The sequence below is a fragment of the Heloderma suspectum genome, chromosome 17 (assembly GCF_057233095.1).
Source record: "Heloderma suspectum isolate Gila_16-S chromosome 17, 16-S_ref, whole genome shotgun sequence".
Lineage (NCBI taxonomy): Eukaryota > Metazoa > Chordata > Lepidosauria > Squamata > Helodermatidae > Heloderma > Heloderma suspectum.
The window spans coordinates 13,549,047-13,568,852 of NC_139474.1; the positions used below are offsets into that span (position 1 = coordinate 13,549,047).

The 19,806-nt window shown below is 47.0% G+C and overlaps 1 protein-coding gene across 1 annotated transcript; it reads right to left on the reverse strand.

The window, feature by feature from the left end:
* Nucleotides 1–3,103: 3,103 nt before the first annotated feature.
* Nucleotides 3,104–8,423, reverse strand: S100A13 (S100 calcium binding protein A13). The gene is made up of 3 exons (XM_084824778.1): nucleotides 8,181–8,423; nucleotides 6,150–6,419; nucleotides 3,104–3,415 (listed from the first exon to the last, which is right to left on the reverse strand). The coding sequence occupies exons 2-3, from the start codon at nucleotides 6,300–6,302 to the stop codon at nucleotides 3,278–3,280; spliced, it is 291 nt and encodes a 96-aa protein (XP_084680904.1). The 5' UTR covers nucleotides 6,303–6,419; nucleotides 8,181–8,423; the 3' UTR covers nucleotides 3,104–3,277.
* Between the last annotated feature and the right edge of the window lie 11,383 nt (nucleotides 8,424–19,806).

Consider the following 19,806-nt stretch of genomic DNA (forward strand, 5'->3'; position numbering starts at 1 on the left):
TTTGGGAAGGGTGGGGCCGCACTCCTGTTTTTTCCAATAACTGAAAAGACTGCTTTAATCCGGATTGAACCTCGATTGTCATCACTGTTTTGGAAAGGGATTATGAGCTCAGAGGATAAGGGCAGCAGAAAGCTGCAGCTGAGACCTGCCATTTTAGGAGATATAAAATAAACGAAGGGAGAAAACGATGGGTGTGAACACCTCTCACCCCATTCCTGCAGGGTGGGTAAACATAATAGAGGTATAACTCATTTTGCAGCAAGGTCAAAGAAAGTTACAGGAGCCAAGTCCTTAAAAAAAATTAAAATCTTTTCAGCACCGCCCATTCAGTGATGCCTCATCACCATCAGTCCCTCTATTTCCAGGCTGCAGGCTTAGCGTGCCGATGGTTATGTAGCCAAAATGGCATCACCCACACACAAGCAAGAGGTGCAGGACTGGGGTCAAAGGTAGGCATGGTTGGGCACCTGCCAAGGGCCTGTACCCCAGTAGGGACCCGCTGACAAGTGCCCCCTGGACTTGCTCCTACTCTTCACTACTGCAACCTGTTTGTTCACCTGCCTCTTGTTCTGGCCCAGAAAATGGTGGTGGTGAGGAGGAGGTCGAGCAGGAGATGCCACGACCTCCTTGCTCCCTGGCCCTCTGTCTGACAAGCAAGCAAGTGGGAGCAACAGTGAGGAAGAGGGCGCACGAACAGCTGCTGGCAACGTTGAGGAGAAGGTAGACTCATGGCGGAAGGGGGCCCGTTGGGGATGTCTTCCCCAAGGGCCCTCCAAAACCTGGAGCCGGTTCTGGAGAGGGATCAGAAAATTTGGGGGAACTCCTGAGTTTTCAGAGCTTAAAAAAAATCAGGGGGGGACTATGGGGGGAATTCCCCAAAACAAAGGACTGAAGGGTGGTGTGTATATGTATGTGTAAATAAATACACAGGATAAAAGGATGGCTGTGCACCCCATCCCCCTTCTGTACATGCAAAGTGGTGATTTTAATGCATCCAATGTCGAGTCTTCACGAAATACTGCCATTGTTCCAGAGACTTTAGTTATGAGTAGAACTGAGCTGAGATTTTTCAGCAGACATGCCTTGAGATTTGTCTTTTGCTCCAATCTGCCCCCCCCCCACTAGAAAAAAGACACTTTGCAGAGTTTTCTCTAAATATTCTCCTTGGGGTTGTTTTTTTTTTGGTAATAATGGTGGTTGCCATTTTTCCCCCACAATGCCCCAGGGCAATGCTAGTTCTGGGGCATTGTGGAGGATACAAAATGCTGGCCAGGCTACCCATGCGATTGCTGCCGCTGTCTCCTTGCAAGGTCAGCAAAATCAAAACAAAAATTCGGAGGGAGGGGGGAGAGAAAGCAGCTGCCCCATGCTGTGAAGCCATCGGAGAATCTCTTCCCGCCAGAGAAATTTGACAAAATCTTTCCCCCAGTTTCAACTGCCCAGAAACATCAGAGCATTGCTCTGGTTCAGAGTGCCAGTCCATGACCTTGCAATATTTGAGTGACTAAGGGTGCGATCCTATGCATGTTTAGACAGGAAAAAAAGTCATGCAACTCCCAGCATTCCCCAGCCAGCCATGCTGGGGAATGCAGAGGTTGAACACCCCCAGCTGGCTGGGGAATGCTCAGGCCTGTGAACAAAATCTGCCCCAAATCTAGCCTTCGGGGGCTAACCCAGAGGGCCACACCATTGCACGACCATCACAGTAAATTGTGCGTTGTCCTGTTCTGGCCAGGCTATGAAGGAATGACGTTGAGCAGAAGTTGCACAATTGTGGATAGCGGGCACCTGGTTCCTCTGAACACCTTTCAGAGGGTGGGGCCTGCACCAGGGAAAGCTCAAGGTCATTTTTCAATAGCAGAGAATGGGGCGGGGGCTGTTCAGGGCCAGGGAGAGCTCCCAGGGAAGGGAGGTGGTCATAGCTCCATATTGTTGTCTGTGGCAATGATCTTCAGGACTCTGGAGAGCTCCCAAGGGACAGAGATGTTGCTGACGCAGAAGAATCAGAAGGTTTGTGTGAGACCTTGCCCCAGTCCGCTGGGAGCTGTTGCCTGTGTGACTGATTCTGAGTCAGAGGGGGAAGTCAGGGAGCCAGGCCCAGTCATGGGAAGCCAGATGCCTGAGAATTCGGTTCCACCAGGCCTCCCACTGGCGTACGAGCTGAGAGACGGTGAGACTCAGGAAGGTGGTACGGCCTGTTTTCCAGAGCTGGGAGACTGGGCCTTGACGGAGGCCCTGCTTCTCGTCCAGGGAAGTCTGCAGAACAGCAGAGTCCAGGGGTGAGCCCTAAGCTCAACTAAAGAGGGCAGTCCAGAGGCAGCCGGTGAGGTGCAGCAGCTGTCTACGAGCCAGGCTTCCCTGCCAGGATCAAATGTCCAAGAGTGATCTTTAGCAGCCACCCCCCTGCATCTAAACAGGAGCAAGGGGCAGCAGACTTTGCTGGATGCAAAGTTTTTGGAACCTGGAAAGCTTCCAGTTTTCGCTGGAACTGTAAACTCGTTTGGATTTATTTGGTGTGCTGAACCCAGGGCTGACTGGGCCTCTTTTGTTGAGATGCTCATGAACTGATTCTGGTCACAGAACTATGTTGTAATGTTACCTGTGGATCTTTATTGGGGCTGTGACGGCGCGTAGCTCATTATTGGCATAACTGCAGTGAAAGGTTTTACTGAGTTTCGTGCCTCTGCTTCGGGAAGTCAGGTTTCGGCTGTTTGGGCCAACAAAATACTGCATGGCCCAGAACCAACATCCCCTCTCCAGCTGTGCCACCTCACTTCGATTTGGGGCAATGAAAATGAAAAGCAGAGAACAAGTTAGTCAGGTTGCATATCGGTTGGGCCTTAAACTGGGAGCCCATAGATTTGTCTGCTGTTGCCCCATCTAGTCACCCACCAGCACTGCCAATTGGAGCGTTCCCAGGGTAACAAGTGGTTTTGGGGCTGCACAGTGACCACTTACCCAAGCAGGAAAGACTTCTGACAGCTTCCTGCTCAGGATGGAGGCAAGCGCAATATTCCCCGACTCCCCCCAGCAGCTGCCTAAGTCCTGGCTCTGGCATCCCATCACTTCTGTCCTGCCTGTCAAGCAAGGAATGAGCAACACCAACTCGGAGGAAAGGCTTTATTTGGAAGTTGCAACCTGCTGCCAGATAGATTTATATATCCTTGTACCTACCTCACACGTACACACACTCCAAATAGTAATGGTCAAGATTTGCTGGTCCCCCTTGTCTGTTTCACACACATGCACCCCCCCCCGCTACACTCACACATGCCTCTCACTTCTTCTTCCCCACTTTCTCTCTCTTGATTTCCTTGGCCAGCTCGCCGATAAGCCTCCAGTACTCTCCAAATTTCAATTCCTCGTCGTTGTTCACATCCAAGCTCCTCATCTTCTCATCTAGATCCCCCACATCCTGCAAAGGGGAAAGGAAAAGTCAGAGAGGAGTGGTGGGAGATTGCTACAATTGAACCTCCAGGCACAGGAGCAATCTATCTCTAGAGATCATCTGCAAGGGGCAAACAACAGAAGCAGGCTGCTGTTTTGGTGGGCTGGCTGCCAGCTGTTAGAAACAGAATTCTGGGTTTTGAGAGAACGTAATGTTCTTATGTTAAGCCCTTTCGTTTCCTCCAACAAGGCTGTTCTTTTATGCTTCAGAGCAGGGCTGGGCAAAATGCGGCCCTTGCTGCCCCCTGGTGTGGCCCACACTACCCGCCATTGCTGAAAATTGATGTTTTTGCCTCTGCCTCACTCATTTGTCGCTAAGGAAGCCTAAAGCATCCAAGTCCTGATGGTTTTCTAGTAAGTTTTGGCTGTATTAAGCTTCCATAGCAATTAGCATCCATTATGGAAGCCTAAAATGGCCGTATCTTGCTTGAAAACAAGTGAGATTTGGACGCTTTAGTTTTCCTTAGCAGTTTGCCACCAGTGTTTTTTCTTTTTTCTGGTGCCCCATGGAATGTGGGGTGCCCTACAGAGTGCAGTCCATGGAGGGGTTCTGTGGTGTCAAAAATGGCACCTGGAAATCCCCCCCCGGGGGGGGGGGACGGTGTTACCCAGTGGAGGCTTGTGGCTCTGATTTTGGCGGGGCTGTGAATCCACTCTGGGTTTCAGTCAGACCCAGCCAGAACTCTAAGGTTTCAGCACCTTGGATAGCTCTTTTAGAGTTCTGGCTGGTTCTGTCTGAAGCCCAGAGTGGATTTACAGCCCTGCCGAAATCAGAGCCACCAGCCCCCACTGGTGTCATCTTCCTCCTGCTTCAGAGCAATTTGTGGTCTTATACGCCCCTTCCAACCCGACTATTCTATGATTCTAAGTTTTTGGTACTTCTGCAAACCTTCCCTCTTGTGCGTGCGTGCGTGCGTGCGTGCGTGCGTGTGTTGGGTGTCTTTTGGCTACAAACCTGGAGAACTATGTTTGCTATATTAGATGGACTACAACTCCCATCATCCCCAGACAGCTGGATCCAACACATCTAGGGGTTGGAGGAATGATGGTATATAGGATGAATGACGTGGAGAGAACAGGAAGAAGGAGGATTCCGTTTCCTCCTTCTCTCGTCATCATCGAGAGAACATTAGTGATTGGGTGGAAATGTGCTAAAATAAATAAATAAATGAAATGAAATGAAATCATCGCACAACTCAGCTGCCCCAGTAAAAATGATTGACAAGGGTAAGCTTGGAGCATACAAAAGGGAGCATGTGTTCATGCAGTGCATAATTAACTTCTGGAATTTGCTGTTGCAAGATGTGGTCATCACAGAGATTGCTGTTTGTGTAACCCTGTGCATAGCATTGCATGTGGTCCAGATTCTCGCCAGCAACAGATCAAATCGTAAACCTGCTTCCGGACTGTACCACTTCACACTGCAGGGGGGGGGGGTGTCGGCAGGCATGGGTGAAAGCGCCTATGTAAGAATGAGCAATTCCCTCCACATAGACAAGTAGGGTGTCAGGGAGAAGGGTTCTAGCCTCGTTTTTGTCTTGACTGGTTAATTTTCTATGCGTGGGGCATTTGTAGGGGTGTTTGGGCATGGAGGAGCATTCATTCACGTGACCTTCCCGGTCTGCAGTCTGAAGTGGTTGTAGGCTCGAGTGAAAAGAATGGCCGCAGTGCTTGTGAATCCGCCCACATTTTATTGCTTTATTTACGGTATTTTTACCCCACTGTTCAGCCCAAATTTGAGAGGCACGAGAACCATTCCACCCCACTAAAAGTAGGAATCTATTATTTTAAAATGCCTGGACAAATAAAAAGGTTTTAATCTGATATCAATAACTTCAGCATCCAAAGTCGTGGGCACCACCGTGCAGAAGCGGTGATAATAGGACAAAATGTTGCAGTATGAAAACCAATAGAAATTGCACGCAATATTTTAAAACCAAACCAAATCCTGAAGCAATATTAACACAACATCAAGCACCATGGGCGGATTGAAACAGGCTCATTATGGGAGGTCCATGATGTGTGTGTGTGACTCTTTCAAAAAATGGATTTTAGAACTGCACCAGGAGAGTGGGGGAATTCACCCTTTATATGGTGCCATTTTCCTGAGTTAAGTTGCCCGCCATTGCTATTAATCCTTCTGGAGTGGTGGAAGAAAAGAGAGGTACCTCTATTTTCCCCAACGGAGCAGCTTCTCCATCAAAGAGACTGAGGAGATTTTGAAAACAAGGGAGAGGGCAGGATTAAACACCCCCCCCCCCTCGTCATCACTGCTTTCTTCAAATGTGGAAGCCTTCAACATGGGAAATTTAGGGTTTGCTCATTTGCTTTTAGGAGCTAGGGATGCTTCCAGACAGATGGCTTCTAGTGCTACTGATCAAGATGTATTGCGTGGCTATTTCTGTCTTTCCCTCCTTAACGTTCCCGCCCCCCCCGGTTAGAAAAAAGATGGAAGAATCAGTGGGGGCTATACGTGGGCTATACAGGTGGGCTATATGTGGGAGAGGTGATGATCTGGATCTGCACACACCACCACCCCAAACCCGATATTTGAGGCAGGGCACACACAAAAAGCCTTGTTTGGAAGCACTGTTGGTGATCCAAACACATCTCCAGTGTCGCATCTGTATCGGTCCTTTCAAAAAGGCTTTTCCTCCTTCCCCGGGCTCCTGCTTGCCCTCGTCCCCATATTCTATGCCTACCTTCATGAGGTTGGGGAGCTGTAAGGTCACAAGCTCCTTGAACTCGCCGGTGGTCAGCGTGCCCTTCTTCCCCTCGCGGGCCGCATACGTGAAGAAGATGTAGACAATTTTCTCGATGGCCGTCTCCAGCTCTGTCAGTTCTCCGCTGGCCATGTTGCTATGGAGTGGAGGGGGGGGGTGCTCTCCTTCCTCACTGGGACTGTCAGACCGAGGACGGGGTGGGTTTTCGTGGGACAGATGATGGGAGATCCCTGCTGTGTCGGACGGGCACTGTGAACAGAAAAGAGAGAGGAAAGGTGATTCCAATGGTAGCGAGAGAGGAAGGAAGGTGTAAATAGAGCCAGGGTGGTGTAGTAGCTAGAGGGTTGGACTGAGAGTTGGGAGATCTGGGTTCTACGCTCCACTTGGCCATGGAAGCTCACTGGGTGACTTTGGGCCAGTCACAGACTCTCAGTTCAACCTACCTCACAGGGTTGTTGTTGTGAGGATAAAAGGGAGAGGAGGATTTTGAGTTCCTTGGAGGAAAAAAGGCAGGATACAAATGCAATCCATCAATAATAAATATAGTGCCAAGATGTATATATATATTTTAAAGAAAAGGTTCCCGAAGCAGCTTACAAGCATCATTAGTAAGGCTGACCCTGCCCTCAGGCATACAATTCTAAAAGAGATGGCACATCAGAAAAAATGGGGGAGGAGGGAGGCGGGGGCGGGGGGAAGCAAGGTCATGCATCTCCAGTTCTTAAAGCCTTTTTCCACACCAAAAAGTTGCCCAGAGCAGTTCACAGAGCAGTAAGACCGATCCTGCCCTCAGGCATTCAATTCTAAAAAATATGGCACAAGAGGAAAGATGGAGGAGAAGGGAGGAGGAAAAAAAACACCTTAGGCACCTCCAGTTCTTAAACGCACAGTGCTTATCACAACCACCTGGCATGGAAACAGTTCAGGTAGTCTGATGGAATGGCTGCTGGTTCGGTGACAGTTGAAAAGTGCCAAATGCAAGCTGGTCTCTCAGAGGACCTGATGGAACAACCCAGCTGGTAAAATGCAGTGACAGCCCATTGCTTAGAGGGCTTTTTAAAAGGATTTGCCACTAGCGGTGCAGAGAAATCTATTTGCTTTGCACTTTAGCACAAACCTACCCAATTCGCACTTCTGAGCGTGTCGTGGACCAACACACGAACCGAAACGTATTCCTCCTTCAGTATATTAGTGAAAATAAACATACAAAAATGCATGATGCTAGGGGAAATTGCAAAGATGCATAACATTAGGCAAAGTGGCATACAAAAAAGGAGAAATTAGGAGAAATGCACACGCACATGGGTTTTTGAGCTGACTTTAAAAACAAAAATGGGGAAAATGATGCAGAGACCAGACAGAACAAACGTAAGATTGGGAAAAGTGAGAAACAGAGAGAATCCGAAATGGACAGATTCACCCTTCCCTATTTGCCACATTCGTAGAGAACAGCTGGTACCCATGCTATTAAATGGAACACCCATTTTCAGATGCAGTCTACCTCTTAGAACCAGACCTTGGTGCTAGGACAAAAACAACAACCCCTAAACAAACCAGGGATGGTCATCATTTTCCTGCCCTGGTTTGCGGACTTCCAGAGACATCTGGCTAGCTACTGTTGAGAATAGAATGTTAGATTCGATGCATCTTTTGGACTGAGAAGGAAGTCTCTTTGAGTTTATGAGGACATGCTCCCAAGCAAGTCGGGGGTTAGGACTGCAGCCTTATTGATCAAATGGTGGACCATCTCACACTTTTCCCAAATATCTCAAACGAATGCGTTTGCTGAGGTTTTTGCAACAAACCCAACTGTGTGCATTCAACCAATTAATGCATCTGGGTTTTTTTTATATCGGCGTAATGATTCACAGACTCTCAAGGTACTTTTAACTTCGCCTGCATGTGCATCCTGTGGCAACGGGAAACTTGGCCTTTGCGCACACCCACACACGCACATGCACACACACACCCTGACACAGTGCCCCCTTCCAAAGGAGAATCGCCACTTACCCCAGAGGTGGCTGCTTGCAAGGAAAAATGGCAATATGGGAGAAATGCAGGGCTTTTTATATAGCTCAAGGTAGCCAGAATTGGGGGGAAAGGGGGGGGGATCAGAAGGATCAGTGCTCCATTAGCTAAGAGCTCGCTGGTGTTTGGTTTCTCTTTCCACAGTTGGACAGACACCGCCCACGCCTTCTCTCCCCCCGCCTCACCCCTGAGGCCATCATTCCTGGTGAGAGCCGTTGCTTTCCTGGTTGCCGACCGCAGCAAAGTTGTACATCCAGGCCCATCCCTGGATTCCACAAACAAACTTTGATTTTGAGAGCTTCAGATTCCAACCAAGAAAAGGGGGAGAGGGAGGGCAAATCAGGGCAGGCTGTGTTTGTGTGTGTGTGTAGACCAGCAAAAGCAAACAAGAGGGGAGGTTGTGTTTTGGATGCTCAGCCCAAGTCTGGAACTGAGTTAAAAGTTAAGTTAAGAAGTTAACAGTTAACACTGAGTTAAGAAGTGGAGGCCCTCCAGGAAAATGTATTCCATTGGGTGACGCGTTCGGTCGCAGCTTGCAGAAAAACATGCCTGGTCACCGCTCACATTGGTACACGAATGGGGAAAAAATAATCTTATTTTCTAGGGCAAGCAAACAGGATGTTCCAGCAAGCCTCATTCGAGCCAGACACAGCTTCGGAACATATCGACGAGGAAGAAGACTTAGTCTTATTCATTTCTTTGTTCCATGTCCCAGAGATTGATTGATTGATTGACTGATTGATTGATTGATTTCTATACTGCCCAATAGCCGAAATGCACACAAAAATGCATGCAGATGTTCATGCCGATTTTTAAAAAAATGCAGACTTTTAACAAAACCAACAACTCCACGTTTGGGACGAACTGTACTTCTGATGGGAAAAATATGCAGCTGAGCATCTAGCTGACGTAGATGCCCTTCCGTCACCTCGATCCTGTGTGCGCTGTTCTTCCCAAATGTCTTTCCCAGTTAAAATGAGAGGATTCGCTCTGTTCCGCGAACGGGTTTGCTTTTAGAGTGTCCAAGGCCAAGCTGTGTCCCCACCACCTCAAAAGGAACACTGCCTTATACCAAGACTATTTGCCCATCTCGACCTGTATTGTCTACACCAGGGGTGGGGAACCTCCGGCCCTGGGGACAAATCCGCCCTGCTGGGGTCCCAATCCGACCTTTGGAGGTTCTCAAGATGGCTACATCCCCTGCCCCCACTCCGTTTCCCCAGACTGCCAATGGTTTGGTGGTTTCCTGGCTTTTGTGCAGATGTTTTCCCTATTCTCAAAGGTTCTAATGCTTCTCCTAAAGCCTACTGATAGAGTTTCAAGCTACAATATGCTGGTTTCTTTTGTAGCTTGCCCACACCCCCTTTTGCCTTTGGCCCCGCCCACACCTGGAATGCGGCCCTCGAGAGTTTCTCCACAGATGAATTTGTCTGTTGGGATGGAAGAGGTTCCTACCCCTCATCTACACAGACTGGCAGGAGGACAATCCAAAGGATCGGGTAGTGGGGCCGCTTAAGCAGGGCCAAAAACAAAGAAACAAGGCAAAAACACACCGCCCCCAAAGCACAGCAGTTTGCACAAGCTAGCGTGTGTAAATTTGGAGATGATTACTGTCCTATAACTAGAAGGGTGGCCTGTGTGTCTGCCCCTTCCCTCTGCTGCCTGGGTACTGCTAACTGTGGATGGGCAAGTTCAAGGCTCTCTTCTGAGGCCTCTTCCACAGCGCCCCAGAGAAGCATTTGAGAGCCAGTGATGGATACTTCTAAGGGGGCTGATCACATTTTTCCAATGGCTGAAACAGCCGCTTTAAACCAGATTGAAACCCGATTGTCATCCTGGTTTTGGAAAGAGATTATGAGCTCAGAAGATGAGAGCAGGAGAAAGCTACAGCACAGATGTGTCATTTTAGGGCATGACAAATCACCGAGGACTGGGAGAAGGGTGAAAAGGATGGGTGTGGAAAACTCCCCCCACCCCATCTTTGCAGGGTAGGTAAACATGATGGAGGTATAACTCGTTTTGCAGCAAGTTATAGGTTCCGAGCCCTCTATTTTTTAAAAAAAAAACAAACACGTTTCAGCACTGAACATTCAGCGATGCCTCAGTCATTCATTCCGCTTCCAGTGTACAGGCTTAGAGTGGCAACGGTTATGTAGCCAAAATGGCATTGGCCCCACGCAAGCGGGGGGTATCAGAAGGTTTGGGGGGAATTCCAAGTTTTGCAGAAATGGAATAAAATACTTCAGGAGAGAAACGTATGGAGGGAAATCCCCCAAAACAAATGGCTGGAGGGCGGTGTGTAAATCAATACACAGGATCGGATTGGATCGGATAAAATGATGGATGTGTGCCCTTTCCCCATTCTGTGCATGCAAAAGTGGGGATCTGAATGTGTCAACAGTTGAGTAATCAAGAAATGCCATCATTATTCCAGATCCGTTCGTTGCCAGCAGAGCTGGGCTGAAATCTCTCAGATGTTATCCTGAGAAAATATCTGAGATTTTTCTTTTCTCAACCCACTCCCCCCACCCACAAAAAATAAGCCCATGTTGCAGAGTTTCCTCTAAATCAGAGATGCAGAACCTCAGGTCCAGGGGGGTGGGGGAAAATCCAGATAGTCTGACCCCACCCCCTTTCCCCCAACTACTGATTGTCACGTGGTTGCCTGGCTTTTGTGTAAGTTTTTTGTGTGTGTATTTTTGGCCTGCCTCTTTTTTCTTTCATCCCTCCCCTTTTGCCCTTAGCCACACCCACCATGGGAATGCGCCCCCTGAGACTTTTTCTAAAATTGGATTTGGCCCTCAAATTGAAAGAGGTTCAATACCCCTGATTCTGACAATCTCAGACTAGATGTCCCAATGGTCTGAAAGCGTTGGGAAATTATTTAACAACAATAATAGTAATAATAAAGTATGTTTTGTTTCTTGGGCCCACAGAGTGATAGCAATGGAATGCAAAACATGTGGCCAGACAAGAATTACCAGAAAGATTCTTCGGTGTACAGAAAGGCACCCCCCACACACACACACACACCCCTCTGTCCTGCAGAGAAATTAGATGTTTTGACTCTAAAATGTCACAGGTGCCAAGAAAAAAATTGGGACAGGTTTTACAACACCGGAACACGCCACGTAAGTGTTTGGGGTAATTATAGAGAAATGCATAATACTGCGCCAAAGATTCTTCTTTTTTTTAAAGTTCTTTAGCGGGGGAAATTATCCATCAGAACATCTGTGGTTAATTTTTTATGAGTGGAACCATCGCTCAAGATTTTTCACAGATTCAGCTCCTGTTTTATAACCAAATTATGAATTTAATGAATCTTTTGAGATTCAGTAGCTGTAGGTAGGGATGTGTGAGAAATTCGTTTCAGTTTGTTTTTGACAGTGTAGTGTAGTGGCGAGAGTGACGGACTGGGAGCCGGGAGATCCGGGTTCTAGTCCCCACTTGGCCATGGAAGCTCACTGGGTGACTTTGGGCCAGTCACAGACTCTCAGCCCAACCTACCTCACAGGGTTGTTGTTGTGAGGATACAACGGTGAGGAGGAGGATAATGTACGCCGCCTTGAGTTCCTTGCGAGAGGGAGAAAGGCGGGGTATAAATGCAATAAATAAATAAATAAATAAATAAATTTGAACAGAAATTATTTTTTTCATTATTACATTTACGTGTATCCTGCCTTTTTTCCTCCAAGGAACCCGAGTCAGTATACATGATCTTCCTCCTCTCCATTTTATCCTCACAACAGCCCTGTGAGGTAGGTTAGGCTGAAAGTCAGTGACTGGGCCAAGGTCATCCAGTGAGCTTCATGACCAAGTGGGGACTAGAACCCGAGTCTCCCGAGGCCTATTCTAAGACTCAAACCACTACACCACACTGGCTCTTATGTTCTTGGCTTTGGATATGTTCCCAGTTGTTTCTGCTCGTGGCACACTGTAACTAGCCTGGATTAGGGTACATTAACAGGAGTGGCTTTATATCATTGCATGTCCCAGAACCTAACCTGGACTTGAATGCAATCTGAGGTCAAAGACCATATATTTCCAAGCATGCGATGTGATTTGCGATTCACAGAACAACAACAAAAGCCTCTGAAAAATGCCGAGGTTTGACAAAAGTGCATGAAAACATGCGTATGCTTGAAAAATGCATACAAACACGCTTTAATCCATGGGAGAAAAATGCATGCATTTTTAAAATGCACACAATATATACATTTGGAAAATTCGTACATTTGGGGAAAGGAGTGCAAAGTACCAGAGGAAGCTTTGCAGGCGTGTGCAAGTTTGGAACTGGCCCTGTAACCATTTAATAACAAAACCTATTGAACATTTTCAGACAGGAAGGCACTGTGTTATTGTTTTCATTCCCTTTTACTCCAGGATAATCATTTTTAACATGTGCTCTTAACAATCCACCCCTCTGATTTAGTTAATTAAACTGTCAATTAAGACAATTAAATCTGGCAGGCTTACTTAAAAGAGGCGCTGGAGCAAACACCTTTCTGAAAATCATAGTCTATGATGTAGAACCCGTGTTACTAAATCTCAGAAGTGATGGTGAGTAGGGTGGCTGTGGGTTCTAATTTACAGAAGGGCAGTCCTCTGTTTGAAGGTGTCCTCTTTTGAAGGACCATCCAGTTAAAGAACCATCAGAAAGGAGAGAAGCAGCAGAATTGGAGTTGCCCATCCACAGGTCACCTGAATGTTGTCTTCCCCACAATGGTGAGATGTATTGTATTTCTCTTTAAAATCTGGCAATGATTCATACATTTGCCCCTATACACAGATAAATTAGCCCTTGCACATTTCGTGCAAATCCACACCGGCTTTCGGCCTCTTCAGTGGGGGCTGGGAGTATGCATTTCCTCTTTTCTGGTGATGAATAAGTGGCCACCGTACTGGGAAGCAAAAGGCATTCTGTGCATGCTCAGAGGCATGCTTGTCTTTATGATACTTTTCTTGTGAAGAGAGAGGAAGCCACATGGCTCCTGTCCCAAAACTGGCAACAAACAAGCAAAAACACACCAGCTGGCACCCCATTTCCCTCCTTTGTCCGGCTCATGTATGGCTCCCCAGAAAGCCTTACCCTGGCTCCAACCCCCTTCACTCTGATCATTCCTGTCTCTTGTGTGTTTCCCCCCTTATTCTAAAAGATTTAAATGGTTCTCCTAAAGTTTAGTTACAGAAAGAGCTTCAAGCTAAAATAGGCTGGTAATTTTGCTATTTTGGCCCTGCCGCTTTTTCCTTTGGCCCTGCCCACCACTGGAATGCGGCCCCCGAGAACTCCTCTGAAATGGACTTTGGATGGAAAGAGGTTCCCCACCCCTCAGGCACGGCCATGTGCAGCAAGCCTGCAGGCAACAGCAAAAGTTGTTTTATTAAAATGCATCTTCCTTCCTTCCATGGTAGCTTGTAATAACTAACACCAGAAAGGCGCCCGGGAAACTATTTCCTTGTCTCCAAGCAGGGCCCCAACACATTCAGAGGAGCTGGGATCCTGGGAACGCATACAGCAATGCAGGCCCAGCCTGTTTGGGTGCCCACACACAAATACCTCTCTCACTCATTCGTATGCGAATTCCTTCTTCGACTCAAGTGTGCTGGGCCAGTTTAGCTCCATGCCACTGTCGAGGGCGTATAATAGGCTTCCGGTGAACAGGAACAGATGGGAGCGTCATATCTCTCTGCCCCCGCCCCTGGAGAAACTTCCATTGGCGGATGAGACTAAGGCACGTGAGGTGGATTTACAGCATCACCTGCAAGGTCCCCCATGAGTGATGCTCAGCCTGTTGGGATGGTATTCCCCCACCGCCCACAATACCCAAAGTAAAGCCAAGGGGGAGTCAGTGAGCTATCTGGAAAAGAAGGACGTGACGTCACCAGCAAAGGAACGCCAATTAATTATGACTCTGCCTGAACCCCCAGGGAGTCTTGCCCACACAGCCCGAGGAGGAGAGGCTCTGAATTTTTGACATATTGATGACCAGGATCAGAGCAAAAGGTGACAACGCTTCACGCCACCCCCCAGCATGTCAGAGAATAGTGCTCACGAGCTGCATCCAGGTATCGCTTTGGGAATGTATGGCTTATCCCATCAGCGCTCACGTGATGAGTAGGGTTGTCGACTCTTGATTTCAAAAATATTTCCAGGGCACGAAGGTGAGGGGTGAAGCCAAAGCAGTTCAGGGATGGGGCCTGGCTGAATCTGGTCCCCCGGTATAGGGTGGCCATGTCTTTTCTCCAGAATCCAGGAACTTTTTCTGGATTCTTTTTTATTTGCGCAAAGAGAGATTTGTGCAAATTGTACTTGCGATTTGTGCAAATTGCACTTGCGATTTGCGCACATCTCTATTCGTGCAACTTTTTTAAAAATACAGAAAATCCATGAACTGGCCCGACTCGATGCAGATGGAGTCGGCCCAGTTCACAGAAAATGGACCGAAGTCTAGGGGGCCGAACCACGGGGAGCTTGTTGAGCTTCACCTGCCCCCCCAAGATTCCTCCGACATCACTAGTTACAATTCCAGGGTCAAATCAACAGCAAACAAAAGAAGAAAACTTTGCCGGACCAGTTTTTTACTTGAGTTGGCTTCTGATAGCGATTACCTCCCGGGATGTAGGAGAGGAGCAGTTGTGTTAAATCTGTTTCAGCAAAACAGTAGAATCAAAAACAGAGCATTGTGTGGCACCTTTAAAAGCTGATGGACTGTTTGTGGCAGAAGCTGACTCCATAATAAAATCTGTTCATTTTAATGGTTGTAAACTAATTTGTTTAGTCACAGTTCTTAGAACCTGTCTTTCCTCCAGAACAGCAGTGATGAGCAGCTTAGGGCACAATCCTGTGGGGATAGGCGGCTGCCTCCAAACTCGGAGGCGACTGCCTATCCAATGCAGGGCAGGAGAAGCACGGAGGGGATCGTCCCCACCGCGCTTCCGCTGCCCTGCATTTGCGGCTAGATGGCTGATTTTGGCTGTCTAGCCGCAGGAAGGCGGAGCAGCTGCCGGATGACACACAGGATGTGTCAAGGAAGCATTTCCGCCTTTCCTGCCCCGGAATGCCCCCCGGAATGCCCCATTTTAGCCACCCTGCGCTCCTCTTCCAGGTGCGGAGTCGTTCCGACCTGCCTGTGAGGCAGCGCAGGAGCGGGGGAAGGTCGGTTCTCCAGGAACCGACCTCGGAGCACAGGCTCTGAGGTCAGTTCCTGGAAACCGACATATGCTATATGGCCGTCTACATATGCTATATAATCCGTCAATAGGATTGCTCCCTAACTTGAGAATATAAATACCAATGAAACAACAATTGGTGATACAATGCAATAAACCAGCTGAAACCTGACAATAAAAATCTATCAGAGAACTACAAAAACAAACATGTCAGGAGGAAAAACAGATGTGTAAATAAAAAGGCTGTTTACTTAGGTTTAAAAATACTCATGGTGGGAGGTAATCGCATTTCTCCTGGGAGAGAGTTCTGGTTCTGGCCCTGCTCACAATTGTCATGTTCCACACATGCACACGCACACGCACACACACACACACATTTACCCCTGGGGGAATGCATCTCTTGGCAGACAATGATTCCACATACCTGAGTTAAAGGAACATATTCAAAATCCCCACTTTCACCACTCGGACTGGCATGTAATGGCATGATAGTGAGTTTTCCCCACTCCAAATTTCACCACCCTGCCCCCCAAACTCGCAAGGGAGGCAGGTCTCCTTTCACCTCACCACCCTGCAAAATGTTTGTCCCAAACCACTCATATGAGAAGCAGGGATGTGCAAATCAGCAAAACTCAAGCTCATCGATATTCTCCAAATTCCACCTCCCACCTCGCTCTGACCCGTGCCCATATGAAATTGTGAGCTTTGTGGATTTTTGCATGAAAATGCGTACATACTTTTGTTTGCATTCCCCCAAATGTATGCACCAATTGCATGCATTTTTGAAATGTACGCATTTTTCTCTCCCATTGGTGTGTATTTTTCAAAGGTACACAGCTTTCAAATGCATCATTTTTATTCTGAAAATTGCATGCTTGGAAATGTGTGGGCTGAGACTGCAGATTGCATTTGAGTCTCTGTTTGGTTCTGGGAGGTGCGAACTGGCTAAATTCTGGTCGAAATGAGCGGAAACGAATTTCTCATACATCCCTAAATTGAGAAGAACTTTTGGCTTAGCACTGGTTCCGCCCTAGAGGTGGCTGCCTCTCGAAGATGTAACAAAGGAGAAAGGGTGTCAAAGCATAAAACATTGGACATTGCCACCCCCCGAAGGATGCACCATCCTTCTCCCAAAAGAGAGTTGAAACGAACCTCCTTTTCCTTCTTCTTCTTCTCTGTGCTCTACATACTTGCACAGCATGTGGGATTTGAGCCAAAGTGGGGAAAAGGTAGGCTTTTGAGATGAGTTTGCAATTTTATTTGGTGATGCCGGGGAAACAATGCTGACAATATGACTTGCCACTTCTTGGAACTGGGGAATAAATGCCCGCTTCTGCGCTGGCTTAATTTGGCAGTGATATACAGTCTTAACATGTGTCATTGACAGATGTTGCCAGACAGGATTTTCTGCCTCTGTAAGGCTTTTGTGTTGGCCCATTGCTCCTCTTTCCCCCAAATTCTAAATGTAACCCTCCTGTTCTTTTTTATTCTCACTTCCCCTCCATCTTTCTCCCCTGATCTCTCCGAGGAGTGAGGTTAAGGCATGTCACTGTCCCATGTGGCGCTGCTGTGCAATCTCGGACGTGCGCAGCCCCAAATCTCTCACAATGTCACCGAGGGGGTGTTGGACCCCAACCCAGGTTCAGCAGAACTCAAGAATTGCAGAGGATCTTGGGACACACCTGGCACATCTCAACCCACCTTTTTGATCATCATGATATCACTGTTCAAAATCATGGGAGGCGCCTTAACAAACGGTAGCTACAGAATGTGCCTTGCTAGCAAAACTCCCAGGTTCTGTCTCTGGCAACCTTTCCCTGCCTGGAGAAACCTGGAGTGTCGCTGCCAGTCAGAGGAGACAATACTTGACAGGGGTTGAAGGCTAACCCAAGAAGCATGCAGGCCCCAAAGATTATACAAAGCCACCGCTATCAATCTACCCTGATCCAGACTAGTTACAACGTGCCATAAGCAGAAATTGGGAATATGTGCAAAGCCAAAAATGTAAGTGCATAATCTCATTCCCACAGACTACACATCAAGTCCGGACCATAACGGAGGGATGGGGAACTTCCTGCTTAACTCGACCTGCTGGAGGTCCCCATCCAGCCCAGCAGTTCCCCTACCTGTACTGCATTAAGACTTTGTAAAAGCCTCCGCTGGTATGATATCACATAATTTTATCTAGCATATTATCAAGGAATTAAGCACTTGTCAAATGGGGATTTCCCCCCCTAGCCTGTCTTAGCCCATTGTTTCCCTTCATCCCCCAGTGAACTAACAACAGAGTTCAGTATTAACTGAGCTGTAATTTCTTAGAATCCTAGTGATAAGGGTCCGCAAAAGGTCATGTAGTCCAACCCTCTGCTGATGAAAGAGATCCACAGTTATGTTTTAAATCTGCATTTTAAATCTCTGCATTGCTGCTAGGCTTTACTCTGGTTGTACTGTTATATTGTGGTTTTCAGCTTTCATATTTTATATTGTTTTATGCTGTACTTTGTGTTTTTAATTTTATGGACCGCCCAGAGAGCTTCAGCTATTGGGCAGTATAGAAATGAAATAAATAAACAAACAAACAAACAAATAATAGCAACCCTAGAAGGAAGGTGCTCCTTTTAGAGAATTCCCCATGACCCACCTCCCCAAGAGAATTTCACCATCTTCCTTTGCTGAGGAAACTGCACTGGCTGCACATTCACTGCCAGGCCAGGCTTAAGGTTTTGTACTAGTGTATAAAGACCTAAACAACTTGGGGCCAGGATACCTGAGAGAGCGCCTCCTTCTTTACCGATCTGCCCAGTCACTGAGGTCATCAGAGGGCGTGCTCCTGGTGGTTCCAGATGGACCTCTGCCCCAACTGGAGTCCACCAGGAAAAGAGCCTTCAGTGTGGTGGCCCCCTTCCTGTGGAACTCCCTGCCTCTGGAGGTCAGGCAGGCTCCAACACTGTGTTGTTTCCAGCACCTCCTGAAAACAGCTTTATTTCAGGAAGCCTTCCTTGACAGAACAGCCATGGTTTTTTTAATCAGTATTCTATTTTTTGTTTTTAAATACTTTTTAATATGGAGTTTTATTCTTTTATCTTGGAGCAGTATATAAACATTGTGCATGAATGAATGAATGAATGAATGAAATAGTGTGGAGAATTTCAGGAGGCCATTTTCGTTCAGTGTACTCAACTGCAAGGAATAATGGTTAGTTTGGAGGCTCAATTAGTTAATGCTGCATTACCTTGCACCCTGAGTGTCATATGATGGTAGTAACAAGGTATGAACAGGAAAAAGAAACTCATTTAAGAAACCAAGGACATATAATTTGTTCTATATGGGATCAGGAAAAGTCTGAATTACAAGTGTGTATAGAGCATATTGGGGCCACGGTGGCTTAGTGGTTAAGACGCTGAACTGCTGACTGGAAGGTCGGCAGGACAGCAGTTCGAGACCCGAGTGCTGCGTGACGGAGTGAGCTCCCGTCTTCAGTCCCAGCTCCTGCCAACCTAGCAGTTCGAACGCAAGAAATTGCAAGTAGATAAATAGGTACCGCCTCGGCGGGAAAGGTAACAGCGTTCCGTGCACCTCGGTGTTCAGTCATGCCTGTCACATGGCCACGGAAGCGTCTTCGGACAGCGCTGGCTCTTCGGCTTAGAAACGGGGATGAGCACCGCACCCTAGAGTCGGACACAACTGGTTGGGGACACCTTTACCTTTTACCTTTTTATAGAGCATATTAAGGTATTGCAAAAAGAAAATGTTTTCTCATTTTCTCATATGGGATTGCCTTTGTCAAATAGTTCTCAGCTATGTTACCTTTACATCAATATTCTTCAGCTAATGATACACATGTATTCCATCTAGATAAGTGTCAAAAACAGTATAATTGGTTTATATGTTACAGTTTGCCTGAGATGAACAAACTGCATAATTTTTCAAGTTTACTGTAAAAGACACTGTAAGTACAGAATTGTTTAGAGTTAATCAGAATTGCTTTTGTCTGCAAACATCATGCAAGAGTTTAACTATAAGGGTGAGTAAAAGAGATTATAGTTTCACCATAGGTCGAAAAAAGTGGTTATAGATTGTGTGGGGAAAGCATTATATATTATGCAGCCACAAGGAAAATTTGATATACAGGATTTTCATTTAGAAAAATGAACTTGTAAATGGATAACCAAATATAAATATTTGGAACGTCAAACGTATCACATAACACAGAAGTTTAAGGATTCCATGTTAGTCATCAATAACGAAGAAGAAAAATAATCCAGGGAGAGGGAGGGGCACTGATAGAAGCTGTTTGCCATCATTCTTGGTGGGATGTTTTAACCAGCTGGGATCCAAAAGAAAATGGATTGCTACATTTGGCTTTGCACCCAATTGTGGTTTTAATGATGGCAAAAGTGGGCATGTTAATAATTATTATTGGTCTGTGTATTTAAAC